The sequence below is a fragment of the Dreissena polymorpha genome, chromosome 2 (assembly GCF_020536995.1).
Source record: "Dreissena polymorpha isolate Duluth1 chromosome 2, UMN_Dpol_1.0, whole genome shotgun sequence".
NCBI classification, from domain to species: Eukaryota; Metazoa; Mollusca; class Bivalvia; order Myida; family Dreissenidae; genus Dreissena; species Dreissena polymorpha.
Window position 1 is genome coordinate 107,270,233 of NC_068356.1, and position 27,143 is coordinate 107,297,375.

At 37.5% G+C, this 27,143-nt stretch overlaps 4 protein-coding genes across 18 annotated transcripts in view; 2 read left to right on the top strand and 2 right to left on the bottom strand.

Moving 5' to 3' along the window:
* Window positions 1-125: 125 nt before the first annotated feature.
* Window positions 126-23,516, bottom strand: LOC127868419 (endonuclease III-like protein 1). Of its 7 annotated transcripts, none has more exons than XM_052410202.1 (6): window positions 23,497-23,516; window positions 13,723-13,868; window positions 8,884-9,054; window positions 4,861-5,014; window positions 2,933-3,044; window positions 126-348 (listed from the first exon to the last, which is right to left on the bottom strand). In XM_052410202.1, exons 2-6 carry the CDS (start codon window positions 13,858-13,860, stop codon window positions 204-206), a joined length of 720 nt encoding a protein of 239 aa, XP_052266162.1. In that variant the 5' UTR covers window positions 13,861-13,868; window positions 23,497-23,516; the 3' UTR covers window positions 126-203. The 7 variants fall into 7 exon arrangements, with proteins under 7 accessions (XP_052266162.1, XP_052266156.1, XP_052266155.1 ...); XM_052410196.1 differs by lacking the exon at window positions 23,497-23,516 and adding an exon at window positions 22,815-23,150; XM_052410195.1 differs by lacking the exon at window positions 23,497-23,516 and adding an exon at window positions 22,617-23,150.
* LOC127868416 (putative proline-rich protein 21) overlaps window positions 9,277-27,143 on the bottom strand; it is a 408,141-nt gene continuing 390,274 nt past the window's right edge. Inside the window, exons 1-2 of one of the 6 annotated variants that reach the window (XR_008044115.1) lie at window positions 10,778-13,714; window positions 9,277-10,351 (exon numbers count right to left, since the gene is read on the bottom strand). Coding sequence is in view for 4 of the 6 variants with exons in the window: in XM_052410186.1 (XP_052266146.1) it covers window positions 9,800-10,906 (1,107 nt within the window). In the remaining 2 variants the exon portion in view is untranslated. Of the gene's footprint in view, window positions 13,715-27,143 lie in introns of those variants that run through there. The other 5 variants (XR_008044114.1, XM_052410186.1, XM_052410188.1 and 2 more) reach the window with 5 other exon arrangements.
* On the top strand, window positions 14,749-15,856 carry LOC127868428 (uncharacterized). The gene is made up of 3 exons (XM_052410212.1): window positions 14,749-14,909; window positions 15,296-15,427; window positions 15,730-15,856. The coding sequence occupies exons 1-3, from the start codon at window positions 14,784-14,786 to the stop codon at window positions 15,778-15,780; spliced, it is 309 nt and encodes a 102-aa protein (XP_052266172.1). The 5' UTR covers window positions 14,749-14,783; the 3' UTR covers window positions 15,781-15,856.
* Window positions 23,148-27,143, top strand: part of LOC127868418 (phosphoribosyl pyrophosphate synthase-associated protein 2-like) — a 49,936-nt gene continuing 45,940 nt past the window's right edge. For 2 of the 4 annotated variants that reach the window (XM_052410191.1, XM_052410194.1), the window contains exon 1: window positions 23,148-23,315. In XM_052410191.1, coding sequence (XP_052266151.1) covers window positions 23,236-23,315 — 80 coding nt within the window. In that variant the 5' untranslated portion in view covers window positions 23,148-23,235. Of the gene's footprint in view, window positions 23,316-23,693; window positions 23,732-27,143 lie in introns of those variants that run through there. The other 2 variants (XM_052410193.1, XM_052410192.1) reach the window with 2 other exon arrangements.

The window sequence follows — 27,143 nt, forward strand, 5'->3', positions numbered from 1 at the left end:
ATGCAGTAAGCTGATGGACCAGTATGATAAGCCTTGTTTATTAAGGATTTAAGACATCTGGCATGCACCAAATTAGAGTTCATGCTGAACTTCAACTTTTAAAATCTTACACAAAACAAGACAAATCTGTTTCTAGAAATTTTATAGCAATGAAGAAAACAGAATAAATGACTTTGAATCCAAAAGTGAATAATCTTGTTAGCTCATTGTTTTTTCGTCCCATTCCTTGAGGTTTGTGCTGCTGGGCAGATGCTGACATTAAGGCAGTTTTCACATCTAGGCCGGACAGGCAGGCACGTCTGTTGACCAAACCCCACCAGCAGATGGTTAATATCTGGCCAGTATGACCTGATAGCCAACAAATACACATGAACAAAAAGAAAAGGGAAAACAACTGATGTTCAAAAGTTGAATATTGCAACAACAAACTGTTAAAAAGGTCCATCGTTTTCATTTGGGAAAAGTGCTTCATGTTTCAATCATCTCATATACATATTGCACTTGCCTCATATACATGTTACACTCATCTCTTAAACATTTTGCACTCATCTTGTATACATGTTGCACATGTCCCATATACATGTATCACACATCTAATAGACATGTTGCACTTATCCAATATACATGTTGCACTCATCTCATATACATGTTGCACTCATCTCATATACATGTTGCACTCGTCTCGTATACAAGTTACACTCTTCTCATAAACATAATGCACTCATCTCAGATACATGTTGCACTCCTCTCATATACATGTATCACTCATCTAATCATGTTGCACTCATCTCATATGCATGTTGCACTCATCTCATATACATGTTGCACTCGTATGCATGTCAAACTTATCTCGTATACAAGTTACACATATACTTGTAGCACTCGTCATGTATACATGTTGCACTCATATACATGTTGCGCTCATTTCATATACATCTATCACTCACCTCATATACATGTTGCATTTATGTCATATACATGTTGCCCTCATATACATGTTGCACTCATCTCATATACATCTAGCACTCCTCTCATTTACATGTTGCACTTATGTCATATACATGTTGCACTCATCTCATATACATGTTGAACTCATCTAATATACATGTTGCACTCATTTCATAAACATGTTGCACACATCTCATTTACATATAGCACTCATATCATACGTGTTTAACTCATCTCATATACATGTTTCACTCATGTCCTATACATGTTGCACTCATCTCATATGCATGTTGCACTCATCTCATATACATGTTGCACTCATCTCATATACATGTAGCAATCATCTAACAAACATGTTGTACTCAGCAAATATAGATATAGCAATCATCTAATATACATTAAGATGTAGCACTCATTTCAAATACAAGTTGCACTCATCACTAATACAAGTCACACTCATCAAATATACAAAGTAAACTCATCTCATATAAATGTTGCACTCATAAACATGTTGCACTTATTTTATACACATCTAGCACTCATCTAATATACATGTTGCACTCATCGCATATACAACTAGCACTCATCTCATATACATTGTACATGTTGCACTCATCTAATATGCATCTAGCACTCATCTCATTTACATGTTGCACACATCTCATAAACATGATGCATTCATCTAATATACACTTTGCACTCATCTCATATACATGTTGCCCCCATCTCATATAAATTTTGCACTAATCTTTTTTACATGTTGCCTCATATACATGTTGCACTCATATACATGTTGCACTCATCTCATATACATCTAGCACTCATCTTATATACATGCTGCACACATCCCACATTAGATGTAGCACTCATCTCATATACATATTGCACTCATCTCAATTACATGTAGCACTCATCTTGTATACATGGTGCACTCATATACATGTTGCATTAACCTCATTTACATATAGCACTAATTTTCATAAACATATTGCACTCATCTCATTTACATGTTGCCATCATCTCATATATATATGTTGCACTTATCTCAAATACATGTAGCACTCATCTCATATAGATGTAGAACCCTCTCAATATACATCTTGCACACATCTCATAAAGATAGAGCTTTCATCATAAACAAATAGCTCTCATCATATACATATAGCACTCATCATATACACATTGCACTTACCTCATAAACATATTGCACTGATCTCATTTACAAGTTACACTCATCTACTCTACAAGGTAAACTCATCTCATATACATGTTGCACTCATATACATGTAGCATTCATCTAATATACATTTTGCACTCATCTCATTTACATGTTCCACTTCTCTCATATACATGTTGCCGTCATCTCATATACATGTAGCACTAATCTCATATACAAAATACACTCATCTAATTTACAAGGTTAACTCATCTCATATACATCTATCACTCATCTCATATACATGTATCACTCATCTCAGATACATGTTGCACTCACCTCAAATACATGTAGCACTCATCATATATACCTGTTGCACTAATCTCATATACATATTGCACTCATAGCATATACATGTTGCACTCACCTCATATACATGTAGCACTCATCTCATATACATGTTGCACTCATCTCATTTACATGTAGCACTCATCTCATATACATGTTGCAGTCATCTCCTATACATAATTCACTCATCTGTATATGTTATCTTGTGTACATGCTGCTCTCACATATCTTTTATGCTGCTACCAACTCTTATATGCTGCATCCTTCTAATGTAAATGCTGCACTGATATACAAGTTGCACTCACATTCATGTTGGACTCATCTTCTATACTTTCTGCTCTCATTTTCAACTCCAAACATTCTTCCATGTGCCGGTGAAATCTCAAATGACTTAAATGCATTTAAACTACAAATATTAATAATTATCTCGTATTGCTAATTTTTGAATTTGGATAAATTTGATATAAAAAGGTGTGTAACCTTGGAAGCCAGTCCTCGAGTGCCTTGCGGGTCTCCTCTGGATGTTTGGTGGGCTTCCTAACCCAACCCAGCCGGTTTGAGATACGATGAACATGGGTGTCTACCCCTATACCTGACAAGTACACAGCACCAACTCATTCATAGTCAAATAAAAGATTCTTAACAGGAACATCATAAGCAAAGTGTCATTTTAAAGTGAACGTATACCAAAAAGCGTATTACACAAATTGCAATTGCCATTAAAACTCCTGTTATCTTTTGACTAACTTACACAACTCCAAACAAAGGATTCCTAAAAGAAACATAATTTTAGAGTCACATAAAAGAGAATGTATACCATAAGGGATAATCTTACACAAATTTAAATTGTACTTAAAACTAATGTGAAACATTCTATCATAAATTTCTTTCCATGCATAACCTATCTGAGTCACTGTTTTTAGCACACCTCAGCACAACACTTAAGAAGTTCATCATCATTCATGAGTCTTCAACAAATGCCTTGTGAGAACTCTAGAGGAAATTTTTGTTGCTAAATCTTCATAAAATTGGGTCAAAACATTTGTCACAATTATAAAATTATCTTGGCCGAATCAGAAACAATGGGTTAAAAAACTAGGTCACTAGGTTAAATTAAAACAAAAACATGTGAACTCTTCCTAATTATTTTCTAATTTTGTTTCATAAGAGTTCTTAACTGAGTCACATTATGTCAAAAACTAGGTTACATGGTCAAACTAAAGAAAAAGCTATTGAACATTCTTGTTTCCACATTTGTAGCTGAATGTTCATGAATCTTTGTCAGGAAATCTGCTCTGATGATTTCTCCACTGAGAGAGATGTGATTCCAGGCTATTGAAAAACATAGCTGGCATAAGGTGAGGCAGATTTCCTTACATGACTATATAGTAGAACCATGTGAACACACTAGAAATCACATTTGTAACTCTTTCGTCATGAAACTTGTATAGGATGTTAATTTTTGTTGTTGTTATGGTATCTGGACTGTCTTTAAAATCATTGTGGCTTGTGAAAAAAATATTGCTGCAAGCTCTTTTTTTGTAAGAACAGATGATTTTCATAATTTGCGAAGATATGAGAAAAATGCCTTGAAAAAGTTTCATAATGATTGGGTACAAAAATGTGATTTTAAGAGTGACTGCAAGTCTCACTATAGCCATTTGATGAAAAATTCCTACCCGCCCCCCTTCATACATGGCAGCCAAGTTTTTCAATGGTCTGGAACCATTTTTTATTTTTAAACTCTCTAAAGATATAATGAAGCACATTTTTTGAACATTTTTCTTGAGCTTTGAACAAAAGATGGGACTTCTAAGAGTTTTCACAAAGTTTCACAATAGCCATATACGGAAAACGACCCTTCTCCCTGGTTTACAATGGACTGAAACAATTAAGAATTCGAAAAAGAATTAGAAAAAATGTTCAGAGTAAGTTTCATGATTGGGAAAAAAACTGACTTCTAGTGTGATCAATAGTTTTCATATAGAAAACAACGTCTTACCTCTTAGCTGCCATGTTTTTCATAGGACCATAACATACTCCAACACAGCTGAGATACCATCAAAACACATGTTTTTTGTTTTATTATGATTTGGAAAACATTTGACTTTTAGTGTGTTCACCAGCTCTTTCCTTAAACTTTTCTTTGACCTGGTAACCAAGATTTTGACCCCATGTGATCCAGTTTCAAACTTGGAAAAGATATCATTCAAATGAATATTGTGACCAAGTTTGACGAAGATTGGGCAATAAAAATAGCCTCTAGAGTGATCAAAAGGTAAATATTGCCGACGCATGATGGACAGACAGTGATCACAAGAGCTCACCATGGCCTTTTGTGCTCTGTTGATCTTATAAAAGAAAGGAGAAACAAAAAACTATATCTTCTAGGTATTTGTTTTGCAGACCTTCAGTCCTGTTCCAGGCACATTTCATCACCAGGTAGGCCATTTTGGGTCCCACCCCCGGGAGCTCACACAGCTGATGTACAGTGTCTGGGATGTCTCCTTTGTATTGGCTCTGTAACACCTCACTGGTCCTCTTGATGTATTCAACTTTCCGCTGCAACATAATAATCTGCAGTAAAGACATTTGAAACCATTGAATCCAATTTGAATAGTTTAAAGTGGCAAAATGTAATTTTCCTCTGCAGCTTGGTACAAATTCAAGCTCTTTATCCAGAGCATTCTAAATATTTGGTTAATGATTACTGACTATATTTTTTAAGTGCCAATAACTATGCACAACAGCAAATTCATAAAAAAGGTTCCTTTTTGACGATGCTGCGAAGCATCTTCTAAGTTATCATATCATGAAAAAATTCTTCACAATGGCAACCTATGTAAAAGACCGAGCCAGTCCGATTGAGATAGCTCGCATTTCTAATCGGCATACCTCGCTGATTATCATTGATAAAGGTATAGAAAGCTCAGCTATAAATAGGACAGCATATTCTGGGAAAAGATTTAATAATAGTTTGAAAACGTTAATTTTAAATCAGTTATATTCAATCCATTATATGTTTAAAGATCAATGAAACAACTATGCATTTTCTGTATTGTATTTGGCATTTGTTGTAATTCAGTAAATAAATTGCGAATTAAAACGTGTATAATTAACTTTCAACGCGATCATGAATGTAAAAAAAACGAACTTTTTCGAACCTGCCATTTGTAAACATTGTAGCGACTATGGTATATAAACAGCATAATAGCCGTATCATATCTGTGATACTCGCTCTTCTGCGTGCTTTCTCATTTTGCATATTTAATAAACTTTTCAAACATAAATTACAGAGTCACATCAGTTCACATACTATGTTTGACAATTCATTTGTTTGTTGGATATTGTTTGCTGTTTGAAACACATATTAGGTCATATCGCGAAGATTTAGTTAACCTTACCATGTGTTCATGGGCGAACTCACGTATTCAAGTGCTCTTACGACTATTTGCTCATACCCACTTTCGATCGGGAATCATCATGAAATTATTGCCGTACTTAACGAACAAACATGCCTAAGCTTATTGAATTAGAGAAAAAGAACAATAATCAAAAGAGAAAAGTATATGTTCATGCACATGGGATTGTGAAATCACGTCCGTACACATAGCATCATTAACTTAGGAAAGGAAACAATGAAATATAAAGTTTGGTATGATATACATGTGAAATTAAAGAGCAAGGTGTAATTAAAGAGCATGTCAAGTTTTGAATTTATATGCTGAAACGTAATGTTATAACCCACACACGTTTTACTGTAACAGACAGTTTTTTAAGATAAGTAGTACAGAAAATACACGTTGAATACCTTTTTAAAGATATTTCTTGTTATATTTGATCGAGAATGTAACCCGCCTCCCAGTTTCGCTGAAAGGATCAAGTTCCCCTCGGGTACTATTTCCCCGTACCCCCAATTTTTTTTTCGTACCCTACATTTTTCGTACCCAATTTTTTTCGTACCCAATTTTTTTTACGTACCCAAATTTTTGCTCGTAACCAAATTTTTTTCGTACCCAATTTTTTTCCTACCAATTTTTTTCTCGTAACCAAATCTTTTTACGTACTTAATTTTTTTTGGCATAATTTTTGTACCCAAAATTTTCGTACCCACATACACAATTGTGGTGATGTAGATAAACTAAAATAGAAGCTTTTATATCAATCCTCTTCAAAAGCATCGTCACACCAGTACTGTCAGTACTTTGATCTTTTACTTTAGGCTCTTTTATAAATGAACATGTTTTTTGTATTAACACAAAATAGCAAGAGCTCCCCGTTCACAGAAAGATGCCCTTCAAACAGGGCCGTGACACCCATCACTCAATCCTTTGATGACATATCAAAAGGAAACAAATTTAACACTTAATGTCACAGTGACCTTGACTCTTGAACTAGCCACCCAATTTTAGTAGGGGTCACCTACTGTCCATGGCCAATGCACATGTGAAGTATCAAGCCAATTGGTAAATTTTCACACTTAGTGTGACAGTGACCTTGACCTTTGACCTAGTGAACCCAATGTCAATAGGGTTCATCTACTGTCCAAGGCCGATGCACATGGGAAGTATACAGCTAATCAGTCAATTTGTTGACGAGTTATTGATCGGAAACGATTTTCCCACTTATTGTTTCAGTGACCATGACCTTTGACCTAGTGATCCCCAATATCAATAGGGGTCATCTACTTTAAAAGACCAATGCACATGTAAAGTATCAAGCCAATCGGTCAATTTGTTGACGAGTTATGGATAGGAAACAAACTGGTCTACTGACATTCAGACTGGTCTACCGACATCACAGCCAGCAAAACAATATACCCCTTCTTCTTCGAAGAGGGGCATAAAATGTATTGTTCGGAATAAGGAGCAGTCATGTTTGGTGCTAGGAGAATTGTTCTGAATTGGGGGTAGTTGGTGGTACATTTTTTTCACCCCATGACTTCTTTCAGTATTATATATTATATTGAAATAGTTTTTTATCGGAAAAAGTACGCATTAGTATACATCTAGTTAAGAGTTGACTTTCTTTGACTCATTAAACCAAAAATCATAACAATCTGCTAAGGTGTTAGGTATTTGGAGAATTGTCTCTACTAATGTTATTTCATGACAACATATTGCTTTTAAAATAATAGATACTATTGGTCAAGAAAATGTTTTACTATTCATCATCATAACAATTGAAGTTTGATGTGAAAAAAACGTGCTCCTTAAACATGGATTACATTCTTTCTTTGCAAAAACCCCAACATGTATTACTACATCATCAATGAGTGGTGTTCAAACAGACAGAATATTAATTTACAGTGCATATGTTGTAGACAGTAAATGTGACTTTGACAAAGCGTGTGCTTAACAGTAATTGTGTTTTTAATATGGTTGAGAACCAAAAATGAAATGATTTTCAAATATACGTTTTTCATTATTAGAACATATTAGAATATTTTATTTTTTCCAGATTGCCACAAATATTATTATAAATCTACCTTATATGCATATTTGAAAAAGGGATCTGAAAATTATAAGTATATTGAAATAAAAGCAATAAATCAATGTACAATAATTTTCGTGTGAGTAACTCTTCTTTTTCTGCTTAAAAAAATAAACACAACTTCACAGCTTTGCTAACTCTTGTATGAAATGAAAAAGAACAAAAATTAAAAACGGAAAACATTCTGCCACAACACTGTTTCAAATGCTGTTGGGCGAATCAATTATTTTCAACCCGTATACATGGTTATTTACCCAATTATGCCAATGTAATGGTCCAATGCCCTCAGGCATGCGTCTGCCAGATTTTATTACCTTAATTCGGTTGTAAAATCAGTGATCAAAGTGACACGAGAAAAGCGAAAACAAGGCCAAAGTCTGTAGAAAAGCGCGGTAAAATATACTGTCTGAAAATTAGTTATGAGCGAAAACTCGTATGTATTAAAATTAAGAGTCACAAAAAATTATTATTTTTGCTAAATAAGAGGGTGTACGAAAACTTAAGTGTCCAAAAAATTATAGTAATTACGGTATTTTCATCATTTAACACTAATTGCATTTAATTTCATAAGGTAAAAGATATTTCCAATACATATTATGGTAATCCTCATTTATTTCAATACTACAACTTAATTGCATGATGCCTTTGCCTCAACAATTGAGCACGTAAAATAAATAATAAAAAAACAGAGAGATTGTAAATTGCTTTAACTTAATACAATGTGGTCATTTGTATTTTAATTTTAGATGTTTCTAGAACAAAGAATTAGTTTGAAATAAAGGCTCTTGCGCCTAAATAAAATTATACTTACTGGTATTGTAAACACATCTAATTGTGGCAATTTGTGGTGTAACAAGTACTCTCACTCATAGAGGGCACTGAGCTCCACTTGATACTGAATCTAAAATTAAAGGCAGCTTTGAAACATTGTGCATTACCTTCCAGAACCCAACAGGATATATGAGTTCACCAAGTTTTGTGTTGGAGGTTGCCAGGATGTTGTCAATGTTGCAGCCATGTTGCCTGAGCCTGGCCATGGCGGCAGACGTCACCTGGTCCTTGGTCTGGCTTGACAACATAAGCGACACCAGCACTTGGTAACGGTATACCTTCAACACACCGTATGTAGAATCAGATGCGATAAAACACACTCATTATATCAATTAATTCTTATAAAGCCCTGCAATTAATTGTCATGGTCTCAACTTGGTGACTAAAGGGGAGAGGTTGTGTGGTGGCCTGATAAGCTCAGTCAGGACAGCGCTGGTCCTCATATCGTGGTGTCCCAGGTTCCAGTCTCGGACTGGTCACACAATTTTCTCGCCCTGTCATATAATACTAAACTTTTTTTAAGAAGCCACAACAATTGATTCTTTAAACTACATGAAATACTATTTTTCTTCGAAAATGTATAAAGAAATAAGAACCTTCCTGTCACAAATACTTGATTGTGTATTACTGAAAGCACATGTATTTATTGAAGACTCTTCTTGATAGTACACTGAAACATTTCTATCAATTCAACTGGGATGTAATCTACTGAACACAAAAAAAGGCTGTATTTTATAAAGTAAAGACATAAAAGATACTAGACACCATACTAACACAACAAATTTTGTAACAAAAAAATATTAAGTTTATTTAAATGAGCCAATAAAAAATGGATGCCACCACATTTTACTTTTGTCTGAAAACCTCACCTGAAATTTGACCTTTAAAACTCATGTTATGTTGCCTTAAGCGAGCTTCTTTTTTTAGAAAAAAAAAACATGCCACCATCCCTCCACATAAAGTGGAAAGGGTAAATCTACATGCCACTTCCACATACAGTGGCAAGGGTGAATCTAGGTGCCATCACCCCTCCACATACAGTGACAAGGGTGAATCTACATGCCACCACCCCTCCACATGCAGTGACAAGGGTGAATCAACATGCCACCACCCCTCCATATACAGTGACAAGGGTGAATCTAGGTGCCACCACCCCTCCAAATAAAGTGGCAAGGGTGAATCTACATGCCACCACCCCTCCACATAAAGTGACAAGGGTGAATCTAGGTGCCACCACCCCTCCACATAAAGTGGCAAGGGTGAATCTACATGCCACCACCCCTCCACATAAAGTGACAAGGGTGAATCTACATGCCACCACCTCTCCACATAAAGTGACATGGGTGAATCTACATGCCACAACCCCTCCACATAAAGTGACAAGGGTGAATCTAGGTGCCACCATTCCTCCACATACAGTTCCAAGAGTGAATCTACATGCCACCAATTCTCCACATGCAGTGACAATGGTGAATATACATGCCACCAATCCTCCACATACAGTGACAAGGGTGAATCTACATGCCACCAATCCCCCACATACAGTGACAAGGGTGAATCTACATGCCACCACCCCTCCACATAAAGTGGCAAGGGTGAATCTACATGCCACCAATCCTCCACATACAGTGACAAGGGTGAATCTACATGCCACCAATCCCCCACATACAGTGACAAGGGTGAATCTACATGCCACCACCCCTCCACATACAGTGACAAGGGTGAATCTACATGCCACCACCCCTCCACATAAAGTGGCAAGGGTGAATCTACATGCCACCAATCCTCCACATACAGTGACAAGGGTGAATCTACATGCCACCACCACTCCACATAAAGTGACAAGGGTGAATCTACATGCCACCAATCCCCCACATACAGTGACAAGGGTGAATCTAGGTGCCACCAATCCTCCACATACAGTTCCAAGAGTGAATCTACATGCCACCAATTCTCCACATACAGTGACAAGGGTGAATCTACATGCCACAAATCCTGCACCTCCACATACAGTGACAAGGGTGAATCTACATGCCACCAATCCTCCACATACAGTGACAAGGGTGAATCTACATGCCACCAATCCACCACATACAGTGAGAAGGGTGAATCTACATGCCACCACCCCATTCACATAAAGTGACAAGGGTGAATCTACAAGCCCCCGCCCCTTCACATAAAGTTGCAAGGGTGAATCTACAAGCCACCACCCCTCCACATAAAGTGGCAAGGGTGAATCTACATGCAACCAATCCTCCAAACAAAGTTGCGAGGGTGAATCTACATGCCACCACCCCTCCACATACAGTGACAATGGTGAATCTACATGCCACCACCCCTCCACACACAGTGACAAGGGTGAATCTACATGCCACCAATCCTCCACATAAAGTTCCAAGAGTGAATCTACATGCCACCACCCCTCCACATAAAGTGACAAGGGTGAATCTAGTTGCCATCACCCCTCCACATAAAGTGACAAGGGTGAATCTACATGCCACCACCCCTCCACATACAGTGACAAGAGTGAATCTACATGCCAACACCCCTCCACATAAAGTGACAAGGGTTAATCTAGGTGCCATCACCCCTCCACATAAAGTGACAAGGGTGAATCTAGGTGCCATCACCCCTCCACATAAAGTGACAAGGGTGAATCTAGGTGCCATCACCCCTCCACATACAGTGACAAGAGTGAATCAACAAGCCCCCACCCTTCCACATACAGTGACAAGGGTGAATCTACATGCCACTACCCCTCCACATACAGTGACAAGAGTGAATCTACATGCCACCACCCCTCCACATAAAGTGACAAGGGTGAATCTAGGTGCCATCACCCCTCCACATAAAGTGACAAGGGTGAATCTACAAGCCCCCACCCCTCCACATAAAGTGACAAGGGTAAATCTACATGCCACCACCCCTCCACATAAAGTGACAAGGGTAAATCTACATGCCACCACCCCTCCACATAAAGTTGCAAGGGTGAATCTACAAGCCACCACCCCTCCACATAAAGTGACAAGGGTAAATCTACATGCCACCACCCCTCCACATAAAGTGACAAGGGTGAATCTACATGCCACCTCCACATACAATGGCAAGGGTGAATCTAGGTGCCATCACCCCTCCACATACAGTGACAAGGGTGAATCTACATGCCACCACTCCACACATAAAGTGGCAAGGGCGAATCTTCATGTCACCACTCTTCCACATAAAGTGGCAATTGTGAATCTACAAGCCCCCACCCCCCACATAAAGTTGCAAGGATGAAACTACAAGCCCCCACCCCTCCACATAAAAGGGCAAGGGTGAATCTTCGTGCCATCACCACCCCACATACAGTGGTAAGGGTTAATGTAAAAGCTACCACCTCTCAACATAAAGTGGCAATGGTGAATCTACATGCCATCACCACTCCATAAAATGTTTTGATCATATTTCATCCTTTACATACGAAATATGGAATCAAATTTGTTTCTTTTAAAATTTTATTTACTTTAATTTAGATATTTATCTCTGTGAACACATTTTACATAGCTACAGAAAGATAGTAAGTTTATGTAAACAAGGGCTGTTTGTAAAACATGCATGCCCCCCATATGGGCTGTCCGTTGTAGTGGCAGCCATTGTGTGAATACGATTTTTGTCACTGTGACCTTGACCTTTGACCTTGTGACCTCAAAATCAATAGGGGTCATCTGCAAGTCATGATCAATCTACCTATGAAGTTTCATGATCCTAGGCATATGCGTTCTTGAGTTATCATCCGAAAACCATTTTACTATTTCGGGTCACCGTGACCTTGACCTTTGACCTAGTGACCTCAAAATCAATAGGGGTCATCTGCGAGTCATGATCAATCTACCCATGAAGTTTCATGATCCTAGGCGTATGCGTTCTTGAGTTATCATCCGGAAACCATTTTACTATTTCGGGTCACCGTGACCGTGACCTTTGACCTAGTGACCTCAAAATCAATAGGGGTCATCTGCAAGTCATGATCAATCTACCCATGAAGTTTCATGATCCTAGGCGTATGCGTTCTTGAGTTATCATTCAAAAACCACTTTACTTTTTCTGGTCACCGTGACCTTGACCTTCGACCTAGTGACCTCAAAATCAATGGAGGTCATCTGCGAGTCATGATCAATGTACCTATGAAGTTTCATGATCCTAGGCCCAAGCGTTCTTGAGTTATTGTCTGACAACCACCTGGTGGACGGACCGACCGACAGACCGACCGACATGAGCAAAGCAATATACCCCCTCTTCTTCGAAGGGGGGCATAATTATAAAAAATAAACTTTAAAGGAACATGCAACCAAACATTAAATTGTTAAGAAATTAAGAAGAAATTTACAATATTGATAAAATTAAACTTGTCAGTAAATATTTACAGTCGAATTGGATTTCAACGAAATAGTCCTTGGCCCATTTTGATTATATTCATATGATTTCATTTATGTAAAAGCATGTTTATCTAACTTAGATAATATATAGATAGTATATTTTCAGAATAACTGTAAATTTTGACATGCAATCATTTACCATGAAAGTGTTTTAGAAAAATATTACAACTATGAAAACAGGATGCAAATAATAATTTATTCAAAGATTATTATTTATAAATATTATTATTAAAGAGCTTTTTTATTGTAGTGTGGGAAACAAAACATGGTTGCTAATACAAAGCCAGAAGTCAATCCTATTACTACATGGTTTTTATTTAATTCTCATCTTACAGGAAAACATTAGTATAATTGAATTTTCCTTATACATGTTATTGCAATGTGTGCAATGGCATCTTTTTAAAATTGATTACTGAACGCAAAACAACGCAAACACAGGAGTTTATCGTATAACAATGTCATTTGTATAATTACTACGCAACTGTACAAACTATATAGTTAAATACTTATTTGATCGCTAATCAGCACCTCGGGGGCAGCAGTGACATCACTGATAACATCGCACCCCATGGTGTCCACTGGGGCATCCCTCTGTTGCCTCATGGTGCTGATGTTGGAGAGCTGCTCTCTCCACACGGCCGGCTTCCAGCCCTCACTGTCAAACATAGACTGGCCTGCAGGACAATAAAAAAACACCCTATTAAGGGAAATATAAATATGCCATCAACTCAGGCGCATAGCTGTACGTAGGCAGTGTAGGCACGTGCCTGCACATCATTATGAAAAACCGAAAAAATAAAACGCCCTAAAATGCAAAAAACATCGAAGGCTATGGGGGGTTACCCTATAGAATTCAAACATCAAATATTTTGGACATTACAAATGTTCAACGAGTTCATATTCAAAACTAAGAAAGCAAGCGTAGCCTTTTTACTCTTTAAGGCTTTAGCGAACTATGTGCACTGCAAGTCGCATTGTTTGAATCTAGCCCTTGTTCACAGTTCCAAAATACAGTTCAAGACATCTCATTTTGTTTCAATTACTCGGCAAAATGTTTACAATCATTTGACGATGAGATGGAGCTAGATGCAAACACCAAAGAAGCTCTAAACGGGCACACTAACTGCAGAACCTGTGTGAGACTTGTTGGTGTAGCAGAGCAGATGCGCTGACAACCTTCAAACAGTCGTTCCCAGTCGTCGTCAACGCACTCGACTTTCTGCAAGACGACAATGACGAGAAGGCTGGCCAGTACCACAACGCCATACTTCGCTTCGACTTCATAGTCGCACTGATCACCACACAACACATTATCTCGTTCCTGGTCGACCTGACAGAAATGCTCCAGAAGGTACAGCAAATAATGTTTTGCCAAAATTTTTAATGAACTGTTGCGGGTCATAATTGTTGATGTGTGTCATTAAACAATAATAATAATGATAATAATAATAAATTATCATACGCAAAATTCATAACAAATGTAGCGTTTTTTTACTAGTTGTAGACTTTTGTTATAAGTTCGAAACAGATCTTAATTTAAAAATCTATTTTGGGTTATAACAAAAAAGTATTTTTTATTTCAGAAAAGGATGGATCTGTTGGAGGCCGTACGCAAGACCCAGGTCGTGGTTCAGGTGCTCAAGAACGAGAGAGCAGACCCAGCCGTCTGGGACGCCCTGTACGATGAGGCTGTAGACCTGGCAGCTTCCATGGAAGTTAGTATTTAATAGCAGAACATACAGATGTAATGACAATTAAACGCATATAAGAGTGTTGATTAGCTACAATTGTTTTAAAAGTGTGTATGATAAATATGTCCCATTTACTCGCCTACATAGTGATAATTTATCTTTAAATATACGGGAGATAAATATTTAAGACCAAAAATTGAAGATTGCAGTGTAGCATGGTAGTAACCACTTACATGATTATCTCTACATTTGTTTGTGTGTTTCGTAATTACGTCAACAAATATTTAAACGCAATTTTTATGTAGTACAGTATCCTTATATAACAATCGTACACGATAACACTACTTCACAGCAGCTAGCTATCTTTCTTCAAAAGTTGTATAAATGTGAAATTATTTGTTAAAATAAAGGTGATGCCATCAACGCCTCGCAGAACTAGCAAACAACAGCACAGGGACAACCATCCTGCCTCCGATTCTAGGACATATTGGCGCATATCCCTGTTCTACCAATTTCTAGATCACCTCGTGCAGGAAATACCGGTAAGTGACCGAATACTGAAGAATGAGGACCGGTAATTGTTAATACTTATCCAGACCACTGTATTTTCGTCCAGAAAATTCTCTACATGTTAAGTTTGACGTACACTGAAAGAGCTATTCAAGTTTGGTTCGGCAGACAATTGAACTTATTTGGCAACGTTTTTTTTAAATAAGTAAAGCGCAACTTTTTAATTGCTTTGTCCTAGTTTATTTTACTTAAGAACACCCTCAGGAAATTTTTTTTAGATTTAAATTAGGATTTGAATGTTTGTCTAATATGTTTTGTCATCTTAAATTTTTAGTTTCGCAGCTCAGACGCTCATTCCATCGAGGGTACAGTCTGTCACAGATAAAGACATAATCAGCCGTGTACGAATGCTATGCAGCGGACCTCCAGTGTGAGCGTCAACAGCTGGACCAAGAGGTCAATCGATGGAAGGTCCGATGGAGTCTAATGGATGCAGACAAACAGCCCAAAACCCTGCTTGATGCACTGAATGCTTGTGGAAGCGCTTACCCACTTATTCAGCTGATACTCACAGAATTACTCACCATGCCTGCAACATCAGCATCTTGCGAGCGGTCCTTCAGTTCCATGAAGCGTATTAAGACGTACATTCGCTCTACCATAGGCGAGGATCGCCTTACAGCGCTTGCAGTGCTCCACGTCCACCGGGAAAGTGTAGTGGACATTGAAAAATTGATCAACACTTTTGCCTCTACCAAGAGTCGGAACATGCAGTTCCTCTAACCAAGTGAATTGCCATCTGTTGCCAAAACTGTATATAATACAAAAACTATGTAACACATGTAAAAAACGTTTTCACCGAAACAAATAGTTTATTTGTTTTTAAATATAATGAGAAAAATATAATGCGCGTCTGCGCCCACTACTGGCCTTTAGGCGGGCTTTAGTTGGGTAAAAAGATTCATGTTATTGATCGTAAATGGGTTGGTCTTGTATTTGATGATAGCTTCCTATCTTCTGATCAATTTGGTATCCTTCAGGAGCTTCCGGGGGCCTTCGGCCCCCTGGACCACTGACAAGGGCTTTGCGGCCCCCTGCTAATATGTTTTAAATGTGCCTGCACATCCATGGAGGGCTCGCTACGCCCCTGTATGTTGTACAGAATGCGCCCATTCCTTGATTACCCCTTGCCCAGAGTAATCAACTGCCTATGGGCCCCGTGACTTTAAGGGGCCCCACAAGACAATGCCGAAATTAAAAAGATGCTAACTAACTTAGCCTAATCTAATAACTTAAAACCACACACCTTGAAATGAACTACCTGGCATAGTAAATTTAAGGATAAATAAGAAACATATTTTATCTATGCCAATTAGAATATATCTGGTGGTTACAAGGTAGAAATCCGTCTTTTTTGCGCTTTAAAACTTTAAAAATCGTGTTTGGCGAAATGGACGTATACGTCTAGAAATCCTACTTTCGGTTTTAAAAGCGGTACCATTTGAAAAATAATAAATTACTTGCTAACTAGGCTATAGATTTAATTATATCTATGCCAATTAGAATATATCTGGTGGTTACACGGTAGAAATCTGTGTATTGTGCGCTTTAAAACTTTTAAAAATCGCGAATGTCGAAATATACGTATACTTATAGAAATCCTACATTCCGTTTTAAAATTTAAAAAAATAAATAACTAGCTAACTAGACTATAGATTTAATGACACTTTTGCACACTTTCAAATTGCATCTATATGTATTGATTAACACGTATTTGATTTCAAGGTGTGTGGCTTTAACAAAGCCAATTATTTCAAATCAATGTTATATTCCGAGTAAAAGCTTGACAACAGAAATGGGTAATTAGCATGAAAAATGTATAAGTGTACAACTATTGGTATTGAAAAAATCATACTTTCTCATACAATCATACATGCCATAATTGTTTAGGTCCAAAGCGGGACATTACATAAAAAATTGTCGGGACATTTGACCAAAAAGCGGGACACCTAAAACGATCTATCATTCCACCTTTACTGTAGTCAGTATAGTACTAACAAATACTCTTTACTTTTATTCAAGACATAAAACATCTGATGTGAAGCATGGAATCTAAAACATAACAATAATAGTTTTATAAAATAATACAATAGCAAACTAGAAATGGCGCGGCAGAGGCCGACGCGTATCCCCACGCTGAATGTTTGACCTAGGTGTGCCCCAGGGTTGGTAATGGGGCCATGCATAGCTTAGATTGACCGTTTTGTCATAAGAGAAGTTCATCATCAATTAGAAGTGAATTGGTGTAGAAATGAAGAAGTTATAGTAAAAGGCAATTTTGGGTGGGTCAGGCTGTCAAGTGACCTTTTTTCAAAAAGTAGGAAAAAATAGGAACTACTTTTGCAAGAAAAGTAGGAAAAAAGTAGGAAAAAGTAGGAACTTTTCCCTCAAAAGTAGGAATACACAATACTTATTTTTTAGACACAGGTCCAGGAAACATAGCTGAAACAGAGCAGGAGTGCCATCACATGTTCTGTATGGATACCCACTTGAAGCTACCTTAAGGGCCCAGAAGATTTCAGCCTTTTGTACCTGTTCCTTGTGTGATGGATGTACTTGCATACAGATAGATTTATCCCCACAACCCTGAGAGCTGCTTGGCTTTTGGGCACTTCCAAACAAACGCTTTTGTGAATTATCATGCATGTATTTCATGTTTTCCTTGTGTTTTTATCCATCTGCATGACTTATAAGTTGATTAGCACCAGAATTACTACAAGAATGACTTCATTCAGACAGTACAATATCTTGCAAACTCATTGCCGGTATCTCTCTTGCACCATGATCCCAGTGTTTTTCCACTGTTGTCCAACTTCTCCATCCATGAAGGGTTAAACTTTGTTTTCCCACTAGGAATTTTAGCACTTATAGTGTATCTATGATAATTAAGTTTCAAGCAAAGCTACCCTGATAAAGAAGTATACATGTAATTAGATGCTGTTCATTTTGGTGTATCATCAAATAAGTGGTTAGAGGTCTTCTGTGTATCGATATAAAAATGGAAATTATATTGTGCATGTTATATCCTTAAGCAGAAGACCAAATTTATTTAGTGATACACCAACTTGTTGTACAAGATTAATACTAGTATATAAAGCAGTGTAAATGCTCTGCTACAGCTACATTGTGAAACCTTTAAATTGACAATAGGGTGCAGTTATAATGACTTAAGTTACATTCAAAATGACTGGTCATTGCAGAGCAGATTATGCAACTGGAGATAGGACCTTATCACCTGACATCTTTTATGACAGCATTGATTGGGCAATGAAACAGTTGCACTACATTGTTTATTCCAGTTTCAAATAATGGCTTTTACATTATTGATGACTTTGCGGGAGTGTAATAATGCTGTTTAATAATTTTAATACTTGGCTTTAACACCTTGAAGTTACCTCACTAGCTATGGCATCATTAGACAAGAATTGTGTTTATCCGAAACACAATGCCCACTATTGCGCAGCTTTGAAATAAAATGTCAATATATCATTTGGCAGGTTTAGAAATTATCTCCCTTTTAAAGCTTATTACTTCCCTTGGATTGTATTTTTTAACTTTTGACCTTGAAGGATGACCTTCACCTTTCACCACTCAAAATGTGCAGCTTCATGAGATACACATGCATGCCAAATATCAAGTTGCTATCTTCAATATTGCAAAAGTTATGGCCCATATTAAAGTTTTCGGACGGACACACACACACACAGACAGACAGACAAACGGACTGACAGTACAACTGCAATATGCCACCCTACCGGGAGCATAAAAATGTATCAGGGCATTTAGGCTCATGCATTTATCTTTAATTACTAAACATGATGTACCTATGATATCAATAGAACATCATATCCGTTGTCATGTAATACAGAATTTATTACATTATATTTGTAAATGATGAAAACTCGGCAAAGCATCAGTTTTATCTTTTTTCCAATAACTTGTGTAATAAATTCCATATTACATAACCACTCATACAATACATGTATCTCTATATCTCTACATTCCAAACAGCAATATCATGTAAACATGCATAAGGTTTGGTCAAATTGTTGTCAATGGAAACAAAATAAAACTGGAATAAACAATGGGTTCCCTCAGCTCTTGCATCACTGGGAACTGTGTAAGGTAGTGAAGTCTGCAGTGTACAAATGCTAAGGAAGTAAACAAGGCACTATTGTTACTTCAAAAAAAATCTTGTCAATAATTTTAAAAGTTACATAAGAAATAAATATTTATGCTCCTGAAGAGGTGCTAGCAGACAGTCAGCATGGGTTGTCAGGTCTCATCTAGATGAATGCACATTAACAGGGATACAGTCATGCCATATATTCATTCATCCTGCAAGTTTACTAAATAAACTCTTTAAAAAAAATATTCTCCATTGAAAATGAAAAAGTAGGAATAGTAGGAAGATTTGGTAAAAAAATAGGAAAAAGTAGGATCCTGATGAAAAAGTAGGAAATAGTAGGAAAAAGTAGGAAAAAGTATGACCGCTTGACAGCCTGGTGGGTGTGACATATGTGGGCAGGGCGCCCCAGGGTTGGTAATTGTGCCATGCATAGTTGAGTTTGACCGTATTGTCATAAGAGAAGTTCAGTATCAATTTGAAGTGAATCGGTGTAGAAATGAAGAAATTATAGTAAAGGCAATTTTGGGCGGGTGTGGTCTATGTGGGCGGGGCCCCAGGGTTGGTAATGGGGCCATGCATAGTTGAGATTGACCGTATTGTCATAAGAGAGGTTCAGTATCAATTTGAAGTGAATCGGTGTAGAAATGAAGAAATTATAGTAAAAGGCAATTTTGGGTGGGTGTGGTCTATGTGGGCGGGGCGCCCCAGGGTTGGTAATGGGGCCATGCATAGTTGAGATTGACTGTATTGTCATAAGAGAAGTTCAATATCAATTTGAAGTGAATCGGTGTAGAAATGAAGAAATTATAGTAAAGGCAATTTTGGGTGGGTGTGGTCTATGTGGGCGGGGCCCCAGGGTTGGTTATGGGGCCATGCATAGTTGAGATTGACCCTAATGTCATAAGAGAAGTTCAGTATCAATTTGAAGTGAATCCGTGTAGAAATGAAAAAATTATAGTAAATGGAATTTTTTGGTGGGTGTGGCCTATGTGGGCGGGCGCCCCAGGGTTGGGATTGGGGCCATGCATAGTTGAGATTGACCCTAATGTCATAACAAAAGTTCAGTATCAATTTGAAGTGAATCCGTGTAGAAATGAAAAAATTATAGTAAATGGAAATTTTTGGTGGGTGTGGCCTATGTGGGCGGGGCGCCCCAGGGTTGGGAATGGGGCCATGCATGGTTGAGATTGACCGTATTGTCATAAGAGAGGTCCAGTATCAATTTGAAGTGAATCGGTGTAGAAATAAAGAAGTAAATGTAAAATAACCTAAAAAAATGAGTGATAATTTCTGACGCGGCCCCACCCCAACCGCTATAACTTTTGACCCAGGGGTCAGATCAAAATTCCAAATAGTGCAGGGTCGCACATGTGCTCATAGCTACCATGTGTGTAAGTTTCAAGGTTCTAGTGCTTTTAGTGTAGGAGGAGATAGTGGCCAGGACGGACGGACAGACAGACGGACGGACGGACGGACAGACGGCGGAGATAACCACAATATCCCCACCTTTTTTTCAAAAAGCGTGGGGATAACAACGAGGATAATATTCATCTTTTTAGAGTACAAAATCTAGAACATTACGAAAACAATACTCATTATATTAATTTCAATGGCAAACATTAACGCAGGGGAGGCTATCCAGTACACTGAAAGTACGGGTTACAGTAAACTATCTACCGAACAGTTACACACGGAATGCGCGGCCGTACACATTTCCGAGGTAGGTTTTTGGTGGAAGCAAACCGTCTTTGTGTTCATTTTAAATCTCAACAACGCCTCAACCGTTTTTACACCAACAAAAACAAAAGGACAAAAGAAGTCTATGGATTTTTTTGTTTTTCATAAAAAAAGAAGTCTATGGATGCTTTACTCGAATTATTTTTCTCTAATGTTAATTATCATATTTTGTTTTCTTCTTATATACACAGATTAAACTGAATTGTGAATTGTCAGGCGCTGTATTGGGGAAGTGTCAAACTGTGATGAATACCAACACGTTGCTTTTATTACAATAACACAAGACAAGATGGGTACCACTTTTACTGTTTGTTGCGATGTTTTTTTAAGCATGTATCCATGCGCAGTTTGTTACTTGTCAATTGTCGCGGCTTAATTGGAATAGGGTCAAACTGTCATGCATAGCACCTCGTTGTTTTTAGCTTAATTGGAGTAGGGTCAAGCTGTCATGCATAACACCTTGTTGTTTTATAACAATTACACCCAATTACACTAGACAGGATGGGTATCACTTATTGGACTGTTTGTTGCGATTTTGGTATATTGCACATTCGGATTATCCCGCTATTTATGAACTAAACATTGAATGTAAAAGACTCATTAATGACGTAGAGTTAATTTTACAAAACAATTGTTTTGTAAACCGTTTCAAACGAATACAAAAATAAACACATTTTCAACATTTATTTCATTATAATACAACTATCGATAGCAATAAGCGACCACTATCTTGAAGACCACCATGGTGTGAATGCCTGATGAAATCAATAATTAGCCGATAAATCGCTGATAAGGTGTCATAAACAACACTGGTACACACGATAAGTAGAATCGGATTGTTATTTGGGGGCAATAAAGGGATTAGCGGGGGTATGTGTTAGCGAAACAGAGCTTGAATAGCGAATTTTATTGGGAACCTATAGACCTTACATCGTTTTTTACGAATGTCGGGACAAATCGTCTCATATCGGGACGGCGGGACAAAGGGCCCAAAAGCGGGACTGTCCCGCCGAGATCGGGACGTATGGCATGTATGATACAATATTTAACCTCCTGTTAGTGATATTATTTAATAACTGTATTCATTGATTTAACATTTTTATTACAAAAGAGTGTTTCACCATGAACATTTTATATTCAACAGAGATCACTGAAACTGGTTTTATTGAATATTTATCACCAAAAAAACAGGGATGTCATTATCACAGTGCTTTTGTCAGTCCCCTCAGGCTCATTACAACCTTCGATTTTATATTCAATCCTTTTGATAATGTTTTTTTCTTTGATAGCTATACCATTATTTGCGCATTCATTTTCTTCTTTGACTTCAATATGTTTTCTCCTCTTCCTACAAAGTTTCCCTGCGGCTGTCGAATGCAAAGAGGAAACTGAAGTTGCTGATTGATAATCTATCTCATTTGTCTGCAAAACAGATCCAATGTTTCTCAACCGTTTGAGGGTCGGGTGATTAAAATATTTTGATGAACTCATACCCAAATACCACGGAGCGTATATTGTCATCTAGAGTCCGTGCCAAATACGTAGCATGTTTATTGCAAGTCGACTGTGCAAGCCAGTATGCTATCACTTGTGTTTTCCACATGTAAACATTGGGCCGCTTTTATCCATGAAAATACCATAATGTTCATTTTAGATTTGTTCATGTATCATTCAACCGTTTTCAACTCTAAACCCATGAGCTTCGGCACACAATCTTGTACCCAGAAGGAAAGCTGTATCGGAAGAGAGGAAGACACGCTTCGTTATGAAATTAGGGATCTGTCGTTGAAGTGCGAACCGCTAAGGGGGCGAGTCATAACGCATTGTCTTTATCAACAACAACAACGATAGCACAACAACAACAAAACGACAGGATCAAGGTTTCTCAGGGACTAGTAGTAATTTCGAGAGAAAATGTCACTGCTTTGTGAAAAATGTCCAATGGTGATAGTTTCTGGTAATTCCCACCCAGAACTTGCGCAAATGATAGCTGAGTATGCAATTATGTAATCATTTCAATTACTTAAGTCTTTAAATATTCAATTTCCATTTTAAAGATCACTACGACGGGTATGCTATAGTCTGGTTGAGTCGTGGGTAATTTTCATAAAGTTGTTACATCAAAAATATTTTATAAATATATGACCATGAATCATTATGAAAATAATAATTAACCTTTCTTCTTTAAGATTTGTTGCTTTTTTCCAAATGTTTATCGTCTTTTATCATCAAAATAATCGACTGTGTTGATAGTGTCAATCTACCATCACGAAAATAAGCTTCCGGTTGATTCGTGGGTTCTGATTGGCTGCCAGAATTTCAAGATTTGCATACTATAAATAGCCTTTAAACTGACCTTGCAGGACAGGTTAATTTCTTGTGAAAAAATGTCAACAGACGATGTAGCATGGTAAATACTTCTAAATAAACGATTTTGTGTTACTTTGAAACACTATATGAACAATACATAAATGAGGAAATATTTCATACCGACCTATCAAGTTATGATGAATTACACTATTTACTTGTTTTTGACGCATTTTTGATCGGAAAAAATGGTGACCGTGTCAAAACATTGTTCCGTAACGACCTGCATCATGTGCGAAAATTCTATTGCGAGATTTCAGGCGATTTCTATACCCACGAATCAAACAGAACCCACAAATCAACCAGTAACAACCATATCGATTTTCGCTTTTTTGTTTTTCTCAATTTTATACTCGTTGTTATTGTTATTCGTGTCAATGTCTGCCATGTTGTTTCACAATAGCTGTTACTGCTGTCTGTGTTAATCGAACGCATCAAGGACAGGTTTAAAATGCTGAGTCAGCAGAGCCCGTTATTAAATATCCGTAGCGTTCTGACTTTTCCTCGACTTATTAAACATCTAAAGATAACATGAATCGGAGGTGCCATGCTTTGAACGAGCTTTATCAGGGTTCTCAATAAGAGCCTGTTGCTGGCCAAATCGGCCGTTTGAAATCAGATTTTGGCTGGTTGAAAATCGCTCAGATTTGGAAAATCGGCAATTGACTTTGTGAAAATTGCGTGCCTTTTCAGTAATTTGGCACCTTTTTGCTATTCAGCAAAGACGTTGCTTCATTATTTCCCTTAACGCATAATAACAACAACAATGAAAAGGCACCTATTGGAATCGGTCAAAAAGCAGTTAAATATTTTGACGTTACTGTAAAGTAATAATGAGCTTTTTTCATATATCTTATGTTAGTTAAAAAAGCTAAAATTCATAAAATGCACATAAAAATGCTCAAATTTAAGTGCCTGGTTGACCACTAAAATAGCCATAAAATAGCCCAAAATGCAGGAAATCAAGTGCTCAATTTTTATGCCCCCCTTCGAAGAAGAGGGGGTATATTGCTTTGCACATGTCGGTCGGTCGGTCCGTCCACCAGGTGGTTTCCGGATGATAACTCAAGAACGCTTGGGCCTAGGATCATGAAACTTCATAGGTACATTGATCATGACTCGCAGATGACCCCTATTGATTTTGAGGTCACTAGGTCAAAGGTCACGGTGACCCGAAATAGTAAAATGGTTTCCGGATGATAACTCAAGAACGCTTAGGCCTAGGATCATGAAACATGATAGGTAGATTGATCATGACTCGCAGATGACCCCAATGTATTTAGGTCACTAGGTCAAAGGTCAAGGTCACAGTGACCCGAAATAGTAAAATGGTTTCCGGATAACTCAAGAACGCTTAGGCCTAGGATCATGAAACTTGATAGGTAGATTGATCATGACTCGCAGAGGACCCCTATTGATTTTCAGGTCACTAGGTCAAAGGTCAAGGTCACAGTGACCCGAAATAGTAAAATGGTTTCCGGATGATAACTCAAGAACGCTTAGGCCTAGGATCATGAAACTTGATAGGTAGATTGATCATGACGCGCAGATGACCCCTAGTGATTTTCAGGTCACTAGGTCAAAGGTCAAGGTCACAGTGACCCGAAATAGTAAAATGGTTTCCGGATGATAACTGAAGAAAGCTTATTCCTAGGATCATGAAACTTGATAGGTAGATTGATCATGACGCGCAGATGACCCTTATTGATTTTCAGGTCACTAGATCAAAGGTCAAGGTCATGGTGACCCGAAATAGTAAAATGGTGTCCGGATGATAACTCAAGAACGCTTATGGCTAGGATCATGAAACTTCATAGGTACATTGATCATGACTGGCAGATGACCCCTATTGATTTTCAGGTCACTAGGTCAAGGTCACAGTGACAAAAAACATATTCACACAACGACTGTCACTACAACGGAGAGCCCATATGGGGGCATGCATGTTTTACAAACAGCCCTTGTCAAATGTTTAGGGGGTGCATGCCCCCCCGGACCCCCCAAGAAGGCCTGTTGGTTTAACATTTGGGCTCAAAAGTTATTGAGAACCCTGGATATACTTAAGACAAAAAATAGCAAAAAGGATAAACATGTTTCTGATAATTATGAACATATTTGCATAGGAAATTGGTTCCAACTTCCAAAAAGGTACGGAACCATACAGGCTTGTATAGCTCCGTATTTTAAACGTGAAAGTTAAACATCTACATGTGGAAGCGCTTGCTTGACCAGGATATTAACAGACTATTTTTTTAACCCTTTTTAATCGCTTCTACAGTTTTCAAAATGATAATTATAGCAAAATATGTTATGTATTTTTCCTCTGTGTTCATAAAAGAATAATAGGTTAAAAAAACAGTGCAATTTTTTTAACGACATGCACCGCGATATGACCGGTCAATAGTGACAGCCCTATTTAAGACAGTACTTGTAATTAAGTCAACAGTAATAGAAAAGAATACTTCATCAAAATATATATTTTATTTTTTAAGACATTTTAATATATAGGTATTTCTGTTAGACAAAATTAAAATTAGCAAACATATATGTTTTACAAAAAGACAATCTGGAAAAAAATTTGGCTAAAAAATAACAATGTTTAGTTTTGCCTAATGCTTTTTCAGTTTTTTTAATACAAGCTGCATTGAATATATAGGAATATGCTGATAGTAGCCATCACCCGCTATTGCAAATTGTAATGTTGCGAAAACACTAGTACTTTACCGTTCATTTTCCTGTGGATTTTGAAAATTAAATTGGTAATAATTCATTTAACAAGAATCTTATTGCATTTACGGTTATAATAAATTATAATTTATTAATTACTTTTGTTAAAAGAATACAGAGCTCCAGATGAGGGCTGTACAGCAGTAAATATGGCCTTTTCATGAAGGTGTACTCATTTATTTTTATAAACAGGACGTACTATTACGGCTTTAATATCCCTTTTACGCATTTACGAAAAATATCTGGCCATACCGATACGTCTGCGTCAGCTAACAGCACTTTTCGTTAATTTAAATTATCGAAAAGTTGTAAAATGTGTTCCGGTAATATTGTCTATTCTGTCGCGTTATTTCCGCTAACTCGTAAACCCGTCAAAAACAAAATATGTCTGCACGCAAGTGAAGGCCAGCTAAACCGAAGGCGGTTCAAAGAATACTTTGTTGTCATATAATGGGTTCATACGGTTGTCTAACCATCCTGACATTCAATCTGTAAACCCAGAAAAAGACATTGTTGCCCCGATATTAAACGATTTGATTGCATCGGTGGCTAAAAACGTTAGAAAACACTATGGAAAGGGATCCAAACAAGAACTGTGGAATATTGGAAAACCAAATATGATTGGCTTGTCACCGAGAAAATTAAAGACGTTTACGGTTAAATTGTGAAATTTGCCGTTGTGCTGCTAACCCTTGTAAAATAAGCGCACTGTGGGCCTATGGAGGTTT

Bases quoted from the DNA above. Each gene is read 5' to 3' on its own strand.
- LOC127868419 (XM_052410195.1), bottom strand. From the start codon at position 22,842: ATGACAATATACGCTCCGTGGTATTTGGGTATGAGTTCATCAAAATAT. The intron at 9,055-13,722 runs GTGCTGATTAGC...GGTGTGTTGAAG, and splicing joins ATGTCACTGCTGCCCCCGAG to GTATACCGTTACCAAGTGCT. The intron at 349-2,932 runs GTTACACACCTT...GTTGGCTATCAG, and splicing joins CTCGAGGACTGGCTTCCAAG to GTCATACTGGCCAGATATTA.
- LOC127868428 (XM_052410212.1), top strand. From the start codon at position 14,784: ATGGATCTGTTGGAGGCCGTACGCAAGACCCAGGTCGTGGTTCAGGTG. The intron at 14,910-15,295 runs GTTAGTATTTAA...GTTAAAATAAAG, and splicing joins ACCTGGCAGCTTCCATGGAA to GTGATGCCATCAACGCCTCG. The intron at 15,428-15,729 runs GTAAGTGACCGA...TTAAATTTTTAG, and splicing joins ACCTCGTGCAGGAAATACCG to TTTCGCAGCTCAGACGCTCA.